General features: G+C 38.0%; 1 protein-coding gene across 1 annotated transcript; it reads right to left on the reverse strand.

Moving 5' to 3' along the window:
• LOC145771096 (uncharacterized) lies at positions 1-10,692 on the reverse strand. The gene is made up of 9 exons (XM_082582835.1): positions 10,563-10,692; positions 10,157-10,332; positions 8,935-9,073; positions 7,986-8,168; positions 4,961-5,083; positions 3,768-4,325; positions 1,498-2,939; positions 962-1,121; positions 1-17 (listed from the first exon to the last, which is right to left on the reverse strand). Exons 1-9 carry the CDS (start codon positions 10,690-10,692, stop codon positions 1-3), a joined length of 2,928 nt encoding a protein of 975 aa, XP_082438961.1.
• Between the last annotated feature and the right edge of the window lie 404 nt (positions 10,693-11,096).

The raw sequence follows: 11,096 nt of genomic DNA on the forward strand, positions 1-11,096 counted from the left end.
TTACCAAAGAATTTCACCTGCAAATAGCAGAAAAGACTAGTCAAGCAGATAAAAGGAATTATGCCAGTAAAGTCGGTCACGCATGATAGATTCTGTTTGCAGAGGAATCACGTTTTCTTGTTGATCATTCATTGAATTTTAGTTTACGTCGACCGCAGTACATATCTATCAAGCACACTTTGGATCATTAATGATCATCGTAACTAAAGAAATGTATCATAGGCAAAAGCAGTGCACAGAAAAAAGCGGTTGTCTGACTACACACACAAACACTCATCAATTATTCAAAAAATATAATTATCTTAGCTCGAGAAATTTTCATATAAGAATTGAGTTCACAGTTGAGATAAAAAGAGACTTAAATAGTTGTTCACAGTTGTTCAGTGAAACCGACTTTTTAGTGCAGCTGAAAGCTGAAGATCATGTATTTCCAGGCAAAAGAAGTGACACAACAAGTATATGTTAATGTATTCGAGCCAGCCCCAGCCCAGCATCCTGTATAGATCGTCGACTCAACATCACGTCACTCCGTTATTTAAGCAAAAGTTTTCACGAACAGTTAAACTTTCAAGATAAAAAAAGGCTCTAAGGCTTAGACTGCTTAGAGTCTAATCTAATTAGCTTAGAGTCTAACTCTAAGCTCTATCACATAAAAAAAAAGATTGGGCAGTTAAACTTCGTAATGGCAAATCGAATTTGCACTCCTGTCGTAGTGACTTTCCAGCTAGCAAAATTGGTTCTTTTTACGTTGATTTAACGTCTGCAGACGTTAAATCAACGCAAAAACAATACTTTAAATGCTGGGTTTGTGAGGCATAGGAAATATTCAAAAACACAATAAAACCATACAATTATTGGCCTAAAGTCCCACATGCACAATGCACATACAAAAGAACATACCAGCAAAACCAATTCATTTTAGGCTGATAAAAGAGGAACATGCAATAAAACTAAAACTTACTGATCAAGTTGTTCAGCTCCGCTTGTAGCCGCCTCAGCTTAGCTACCACAAACTTTTTGTTTTCCGCAATTTCTTGTCTCTCTTTTCCATCGAAAGAGTTGTTGTAGGCTATTTCTAACTCCTTCTGCGTCCTGCAGCACTCTTCAATACCTGAGCGTACCTGTAATTAAAAAGCTAGATATTGAAAAAGGTGATGAATGACCAAACAAAATCCGAAACGCGCAGTCTTATCATTATTGCTATATAGTGCTGAAAGCCAGACAATAGTCTGTATTGTTTGGAAACTGACGCTTTGCAAAACTGATATGCAGTCGACCACCCAAAAGAGCAATATCGGTTTTATACATACGACAACTTTAAGCGCAACTGCACAGAAACCAATTTGCAAAACGAGATCAAAGTAAAAATGAACAAAAAAGTTTATGTTGATAAACTGCCAGAAGAATTTGCAGCAAGGTCCGCATTTGAAGAAATACTGCAGACAGTAGAGCACAAACAGTCTATAAAACCCAACGACCAATTTGATACCACCTTACCTTCTCGATTTTTAATTTATGTTGATTTGATTTTTGTTTACTCTCTTCGCTCATGCTTCTGGGAAGGAGTTTCGTTTTCAAAACAGGTTGTGGGGGTCGACTGGGAGCATTAGAGCCTTTTCGCTTCGGGGTGTCTGCCACTGCTCCTTCTTGTGCAATTTCATGTGGTTGTAGCTCTCTAGTGTCAACATGCGACGGTGGAGGAGGAGCGGCTCTGTTTGCTTTTCGACTGGAAGGTCGGTTTGACGAAATGCTGTGGGACACGATTCCTTTGCTGAGCGATGATTCGAAAGCAGCCGAGTCATCGTGTTTCGTTCTTCGGTTATGTGACGATCGACTGGCGTCACTGGTGTTGCTTTTGCTGTTGGAACCGGACGATGTTGAGCCCGAGTGATTCGAATCATGACTGGTGGTCGATATGGAGTCGGTTTCAAACATTTTTAATGGGATCGGCTTCGTCGGCCGATGAGATGAACTAGAGTTGGACTTTATTTCGGAGGATTCAGTGAGTACACCCTGTTGTTGGTGAATAGAACTTTTTCTATTTGTGTCGCCCCCCTGAAAAGCTGACTTCCTTGAGCCAGTGTTTTTCTGTTCCATAGAATATAGTTTACCATACATACTTTCACTTCTGTTGATTGGTTTCGCGCTTGTTTTTGCCTTCAATTGGCTCGATGATTGACTACGACTCATGTGATAAACTCCAGACGACGAATCTAAAACGTTGCCTTGAAAACCGCTTGAAGAATTGGAATTTTGACTTGGCCTTGTGGCAATGGGAACTTTAATGCCACTGTCAACAGCGATTGCTTGTCCAATCGTAGCAAGCGTGGAAAAACTTTCTTGCGGTTTGTCATTTTCCTGAATTGCTTGCTTAATTGGGCTATTTAAAATCGCATTCGCAGCGGGCTCTTTGTGTTGGGAACTAGGGTTTGTAAGAACACGCTGCAAACAAGAATTCGGGACAAAACCAATCTTGCCGTTGCTGTTTTTCACTTCACACCATTGTCTGCTTATTTCTTGCAAAACATGAACAGTATCTCCGAGTTTTAGCGACAACTCAAAGTCAGTTGCCGCTTGAAAATCCTCTACCACAAGCCGGACGTCAACGTGCTTACGTAAGACATTCACTAAAGCTTGTTTGGCATGTTGCTGGCGTTCAACTGTAGCTTTGGCCTGTTGATGACTGATATTTTGAAACTGTGATCTCAGATCTTTGTTAGAAGACTGTGTCCGTTTCTTGTGTCCTGATGGAAGGTCAGAGACATAATTTCGTGGAATATACCCGAAAGAGTTATTAAGCTTCCCGTACAGCCACATGTCGGACTTTTTTTCGATCACGTCTATGATGTTTCCTTGTTCAAACGAAAGCTCGTCGGAATTACGCCCTTGATAAGAATATTCAGCAATCACTTGTTCGTTAACTCCGTTTTCAACTTTCCCTGGATAACAAATAAATTTTATTAAACAAAGCAGTAAAGAAAACAGACAGATTATAAATAACGAATAACTTATGAGATTGAATGACATTATTGAAACAATATGTTAAACTAATGTATATATATACATATTCTTCTTCTTTCGTGTGAGAACGTATATACATATTGACAGTAAATAACATTTTTTCCACTATGCAAGCATTTTATGCAAAATATCTAGCCTATCACCTTATGAAATGCAAATCAGTACTACTGTAACTGAAAAACTTCAAAAACAAACATCATGGAAAAGAAATAAATTTTGAGTTTGATAACTGTGAAATTATGGGACTCTAAAATGCTGCTTTCAAATCTTACCTAATACCAACTCAAGTAAATGGACGTTTCCAACGCTCTGTTTAAAGTTAATCAGGTTAAATTACCAGATTTACAAGAATCACCTGACTTGCCGTTGGACAGGAGATTAACCAATTCAAGCTAATTAGAACTATTCACTGTAGTTTAGAGCTTTGCTAAGCAATAAAATCGCTTGAAATAAATCAACTCGAAAAACAAATGTTAATACAGATGGCAATAGTGTTTTAATTTGCTGACGTGTACAATAAAGTTCACACTTTGTAACCTATATGTCCACTGTCCACTGAACTGACTATAAGTCAACAATTTTATCCTATGGCTTGTGGCTAGCTTTCTTTCTTTGATCTACCGATCTAAAAATATTTTCCCACAAAATGATATCTATCGTGAGCACTACACATGGTTTGCAAAACACACACAACGCATTAAACCTAACCTAATTCGGTAAAAAATGGTATTGTTAGCAACCAGTACCTGCAGCAAGTGAAATGCCACTAGTAGCTTCGTTGAGACCAGCACCGTGTGGTAAGGAGGCTGAAGGACTATTTGAATGTTTTGCAGCATTGTGTTGAAGAGGATGAAGAGTTGTTGAGTGAAATTGAAAGCTAGACTTGTCAATTGATGGCGAAACGTTCTTTTTCCAGCTGTTTTTTCCTGATTGTGATACAAGTGCCGGCTCATCTTCTAGGCCATTTTTCTTAAAATTGTCTAAATAAGTGGTAAAAGACAAAGGAAAAATCCCAGACGAGCCATGCAGTTCCCCACGAGCCCAGTTGTCCGGCATGATTTCAGTGATTGAGATAATGTCGCCAACTGCGAATGTTAGTTCGCCTTCTATCTGCGCAGTCAAAGGCATAGTGGCTTCCACTTTGCAGATGACAGAGCTTGCATCAGAGTGTTCTGGAAAAATGGATTTGGATTGCGATGTCACAAAGCGCTGAGTGTAATTTAAAGGAAAGATTCCACTTCTGTTATTGCACCTTCCATAGCCCCACGAGTCATCTACTTTCCTGACCAAAACTATCACATCTCCTGTAAAAAATAACTCATATTCATAAAGGTAAAGGTATGTATAATACAATATATATATAACACTTACGGTGACAACGTAAACCAATTGAAGCCAAAATTTGAATTTCTAAAAGTAAAAATTGCGAGGTCAAGACTCAAGAGACAACATTTCAAAGTGCAAGTAGAAATCGTATTCAACATCAATATTAATCAGAGTAAAGGTACAGGTCCCATCTGCAAATTTATTACACTCTGGGTAGAGGTGAGCAGTGTTTTTCAACAACCAGTTTAAGCCAGGTGTCGAACAGGTTTGTATAATTGGACAGCCAGCACCCTATCTGCTGCACAATCCCACCATCGTATCCACTGTGCCACACTACAGCTAGAAATTAGGGTATCAATTCGATATGCATCTACCAAGAATTTGGACTAATGATATTGAAGACTGGTCAGGACTTAACTACAAAACTGCAGTAGAAAAATGTTACAACAGAGAAACTTGGCGTCTCATTGCCTCCAACCCTCGACGAGAGGAAGGAACTTAATGATGATGATGATGATGCATCTACCAAACAATGTGTTTAAAAATACACTTCAAGTGGCATATGATTTGTGCAATCACAAAAGATCAGCTTAAAATTGCAAAAAATAATAACCTTTTTTGAATGGTAAATCATCCTTCACTTCAGGAAAAAAAGTATCAAGTCCAAATAATAAACTTTCTCCACCTTTTAGAACAGGAATTTTTATAGGAGTGGTAAAGTCTTTTGGAAACTGTCCTGTTAAAATAAATATTATCCTTTAAAGATATGTAGACATTAAGTCACAATTATCGGTACACTATACTTGTATGCTACCCAGTATATATATTTTTTGGTTATAGGCAAATTGTTCGTAAGCAATTGTTCGTAAAGCAATTGTTCGTAAAGCAATTGTTCGTAAGCAATTGTTCGTAAAACAATTGTTCGCAAACTGTTTTTCGTAAAATGAAATCCGTAAAACAATTCTTCGTAAAACAATTGTTCGCAAACTGTTTTTCGTAAAATGAAATCCGTAAAACAATTCTTCGTAAAGCATTTTTTCGTATACATCAAATTTTAACTGCATGCACAAAAAAATGCTTTAGGAAGAATTGTTTTACGAAGAATTAATTTTACGAACAATTGCTTACGAACAATTGCTTTACAAACAATTGCTTACAAACAATTTGTCGGACACCATATTTTCTATGCATGATTACTTTCATTTTATGAGCAAGTGACTGTGTAGGCTATGTAATGCAATTTCAATCTCATTCAACAATATGCAAAGTAGAATTATGTACACTAATGTATTGTATACCACAAGCATAACAATACAATTTTATCATAATCTTGTCTAAAATATAATATGATATTTTTATTCTAGTGAGTGTAATTTCAACACACAAAAGTATTAGTAGGAATGTAGGATTAACAGCTATTGTAGTGCAAAGTCCAGACACTACCGTTAGAAGCATAAATAATTCAGAGCCTTTGAGCTAAACAACAATATGTTTCAGGACAAAACAATCCATTTTGTACGGTGTTTACAGGTTTCAATGAAATGTAAAGTGTATAATACATATATAAAATGTCGGAATGGCCCGTTTCGGTGAGTCCGATTCGGTGAGTCCGATCCCTTCACGGGGGATTTTTTTAATTTTTTTTTTTAATTATCGGGTACCGTAGCCTAATTATCATTGCCGTTTTAGGGTTCGGGGTTAGGGATTAGGATTAGGGGTTAGAGGTTAAGAACTCACCGAATCAGACTCACCGAATAGTAGCAGACCCATAAAATGTATGCCATATAATGTAGTCATCGGTACATAAAATTACAATCAATAAAACTAAACAATTTTAATTTGCTCTTCAAAATGAATATCATACAAATAGCAACATACCTAATTACCTAATTATAACACTAACCGACAAAAAAAAAAAAAATTTTGTGGTGCCGAAGATTTTTTAGCTGTTTTCAGCTAATTTGTGGTCGCTGATTTCGAAAATGTAGTCAGTTTTTGTCCATCAGATCTAGTTTTCTAGTTACGGTGATTCCACTGCATGAGTGAACTTGTGCATAAGGGCTATTCCGTGTCGATTCACACAGTCAAGAAATTCAACCTTTCGATTTTCTTTAAATTTTACACACCTTTCTACTATTCTATATGATGAACACTTGCAAAATTTGAGTGAAATATATTGAGAAACACGAGAGTTATGAACCATTTAGTTTGGGGGGGTCTGCTGAGGGGGCACAATTTTTTTATTTCTGGCTATGTTTGAGGCCCTATTACTGCTAAACTAAATTAGGTAACAACCAAATTTTTTTACAGGTGATAGTACTTCTGCCAAATATTGAAAAAACAACATCGTTCACTTTGTCACTCTAAAAGGTCAAAGGTCATAGATTCCCAAAGTTGGCCGTTTCCAGCTCTCGGTTAAAATTTTCCAAAATTTGAAAAGCTCACCAAGACCCCATTTTTGATTAAGTTTGGCTAAAATTTGGTGGAAGTGTTGTTTACAGGATTCTCTATGAACTGAAAAAATTTTAGTACAAAATATTAAATAGATTGGGAGATATTTTATATGAAACATGGGTCAAAATGGAAAAAAAACTAAAAGTGGGGTCCTTTTAATATCCTGGTTACCCATGACCCCAGAGAAAATTTGCACTGAAATTTTATCCACATATTCACTAAGATATGACAAGTCCACCATGCAAAATTGATCCATGGTTCTCAATGTTTTATGGAAAGTATGTGTCAAAGTAAATCCAATTGTGGCAACCCTTCAAAAACAGGAACAGGAAGTTCTTCACTGTGTACAAGTGTGTAGCACTGGCCTGATTGCTGAAGCTAGGTTTGGATATTGCAAGAAAGCCCTATTTTTCCTGTTTATGCCTTTTGTGTTTACTGCACAAAAACAGCAGTCCCTATTATGATATTTTGGCTCATGCCACACCATTAGACTTCTTTTGTTTCGTCCATTGACGTAAATGTTCTTTCAAAGTTTTGCAAACAATGTGGGGAGCCCAAGACTTATCTTGATCCCCAACTTCACTTTAAAGTAGGAAAGTAAAGGTGTGGAGTCTGGAGGTGTTGTGTGTCCACGCCTTTACTACAGTTTACTTTAAAGTTTTCTTGCTTACTTTACTGTAAAGTGAAGTTGGGGATCAAGATAAGTCTGGTGGTGTCTGGTGGTTCATAAGTCTGGTGGTTCATAACTCTCGTGTTTCTCCTTAAATTTACTCAAATTTTGCAAGTGTTCATCATATAGAATAGTTAAAAGGTGTGTAAAATTTAAAGAAAATCAAAAGGTTGAATTTCTTGACTGTGTGAATCGACACGGAATGGCCCTTATGCACAAGTTCACTCATGCAGTGGAATCTCTGTAACTTAAAAAGTTGACCTGATGGAGAAAAACTGATTGCATTTTCGGATTCAGCGCCCCAAACTTAATCTAAATCAGTTCAAAAACCGCCGGTACCAAAAATTGTGTCGGCCAGTGTAATCAACAGCTTGTCTACACGGTTTTATTCATGTTTATTGTGTTAAATGTGTACAACAATAGTCAGTACAAAACAGTATGCTAACTGTCTATTCATCAGCTTGGCAATGCAATGCCTATAAGAATAAAACAGACACAAATGCAAGAAAAATACCTTTTTTTCCATTCAACAGATTCTGGCCATAGTCCCAAAAAATATCAACTTCTTTAAGAATTTTTATTATGTCTCCAATTTCTAACTGTAATTCTTCATCGATGGTTGGTTCAAATGCAAATGACACAAAAGCAAATTTTTCTTCAAATTGCCGGCTTGATTGATTTAAATCCATACTGCATACTGAAGCACCATTAAAGTTCAGATCATGGAATTTAGCGACAATGACAATATTGTCAATGCATTTTCATCCAAACTGTTAACAACTTTATAGAATTTATAATTATATCTTACCAGTACAAGCTCTACAGAAATATGTGAGTTGAATTACGCTACGGAGTACGGTATACATATTCGTTAAAATTGAAAAAACAAGTCATAAAACGTAAAAAACATTGCAATATACTTTAGGGTGGTCCTTAGTTGTACACTAAAAAATTTTTTTTGGAAAATGGTTGGTCTGACCCTGCCAAAACGTTCCTTTTGGTTAAAAAACACTATGTGTAAAATTTCATTGATATTCATTAATGTTTAGAGGTGGCTCAATGGATCTGAAATTCCACCCAGATGAGGTATAGAACGCATAAGCACTTCCATAGTAGCTCTCTGCCCCACGCTCGCATGCCTGGGTTCCTCCCCATGTGTTCTGTAACAGTGGGTATTAGCTGCTCAATGCTCATCTGCAGGGATTTTATGATGACCAATATCACTTGTTGTTGCCCAGTAAGGTCTGCTTCAAGGTGTTAGGGAGCTTTTTGCGGTAGTCAGCAACAACTCTCAAGGCAAACTTCAGTTGCTCCTCGTCTTTGTGAGAGGGCCAGAGAAATCCTTAACTAAGGCAACGCCACGTTCAGCTTGTTCGTTGGTGACAGCCAATGTGCTGATGAAGCTTTTTGCAGCAATAAAGCTGATCCTTCCACTGAGCTGCTGGACATTCAAGGAAACCAACCAAAAGATGCAAGTTCTTGAAAGGAAGTGTTCCTCATTGTAAAGTCAATTACACTCTCCTCTTGAATGCGTTTTGAGTCAATAGTTGCACACTTCAATGGCTCTTCTTCTTTCTTAGCCACAACCATCTTGTCCTTGAGCTGCCATTATCCAAAGCGTCATCAAACAACGCCAAGCCAACCAACCGCTCAGAAAGGAACCACAGTTGGCCTGCCATTTTCTTCACTGTAACGTTGGATATGTCAGTATTAATCGTATGATACTTCTGCTATTGCTTCAGCAGCTTTAGGTGATTTCTTGGGGCCTTCACAGCAACGCTTGCTGTTGCCCATGCTTCAACGTAGATGCGGGATAAGAATATGCAGAGTTCATGCAATCCTCGTTGCTGGCGCACTGTCTAATTAAACTGTGAACGAAACATCCAGACTTTGAAAGTGTACATCACTTTTGCCATCCATTAGTGCATGGCTCTGGGAGCTGCAAAGTGGATGCCTTGAGGAGGGACAGCTCAAAGAAAAATCATTGCTATTCCAGTAGTTCTGTGTAGTCATCTCTTGGCTGAGTGACTTTCACAGCCGTCTCCAAGACCTTTACCATCTCATTGTTGATGTCAACCACAGCATTGGCTGTATAATCATCAGTTGACTAGTCTTCAAATGTAGTCTGGTCAATAAACTGTCATCTTGTTTTGAAGTGCTTCAACAAGAAAACATCAGGAGCTGATGAAGTCCCCATGACTTCAGAAAAGGCTGAAGCAGCAATCAGCTCCGAGACATGGTGGCGACACCCAATATGCAGAAATTCATGGCCAAGCATCTGCTCTAAAAGAATGCAGGCTCCTTTGTGCCAACCGGTATTAAAGCTGGTTGTGTCGAAGTACATCTCCTAGATCTTTTCCTCTAAACTCCAGTCTTTCAGAATAGAAAAGATGGCCTCAGCTTGTGCTTCTCCAGTCCCAGATGGTAACTTTAAGACTGCAAGTAGCTGTGATTGGCCATTACTTGTCACTAGCACAGGCAGTCTGTTCACGGTCTCAGTTCCATTGAGATCTGGGATAAGCTTGCCATCCCAGTGCACAATGAGTGGAAACTGTGGGTCAAACTGATATTTATTTTTTTCTGAGATGGCTTTACAATGCTGCTCTCGTTGTAGCCTGACGCTGGATCGGTTCAGGGCTAGTGGTTGGATTTTTGTCCAAGACTTGGGACAATTTTGCCAATTACCATCACAGCTGCTCTGTCAGACTCCTTATTTTGGTCAAAAGTTGCCACAAGGTTTTGTGTACCCACTTGTTTATACCCACGTTTCAAGGGCGTTTGTATCATGCAGCTGGTACCTCGGCCTGCAACTTGTTCTTCTTCCTCTTCGGTACTACTGCCACTTGTGCTGCTTTGTAGTACTGCCAGAGAATGTTGAAAGTGTGTATCCACTGCAGCTTTCTTCCTCTGGTTTTAAGTCGCTGCGCTCTTCCTTTTTCTGCATTCTTTCTTCTTTAAGGAAACATCTATTGATTTATTACTCCATGGCGTCTAGGTTCGCGTTGGGCGATCAGAAACTTTCAGTCTTTCTCAATTGAAATCATCTCCAGCGCATTGGCGTGGGAAATATCAAATAAATATCCTAACATACTTTTGAAAGCTGCTTCCTTATCTTGTTGAGTTGATGTCAGTCTTCCTGCGTTCTTCTTGATAGCTTTCCACTTCTTAAAAAGTCCAGTTACTTTTTTAATACAATCCTGCTTGTAGCAAATGCGAATCATTGCCCGATTCCAAAACCCTTCTACGTTTTCAACGGTCTTAGTAGCAGAAGCATTGACACTTTCATTCAGCTTGTTATGGTTATACAGAAAGAAGCATAAAACTTAAAACTGAAGCTATTTGTTGGAGGGGAGTTTGGAACCTTTAACATCTTTCTCATAATTCTTAACTACATACACACGTTTACGTTTTCATAAGCCATCAATAACAAACGTGGAAGAAAAAGGGGTATGTAATCAGTATATACATTATACAGTAGATATATCCTGAGACTCCTTATTTGAGAGAAATTTCAGATCCATTGAGCCACCTCTAAACATTAATGAATTTCAATGAAATTTTACACATGGTGTTTTTTAACCTAAAGGAACATTTTGGCAGGGTCAGGTTAGTAAAAATGAAAAAA

Source organism: Aplidium turbinatum, chromosome 5, assembly GCF_918807975.1.
Source record: "Aplidium turbinatum chromosome 5, kaAplTurb1.1, whole genome shotgun sequence".
Classification (NCBI taxonomy): Eukaryota; Metazoa; Chordata; class Ascidiacea; order Aplousobranchia; family Polyclinidae; genus Aplidium; species Aplidium turbinatum.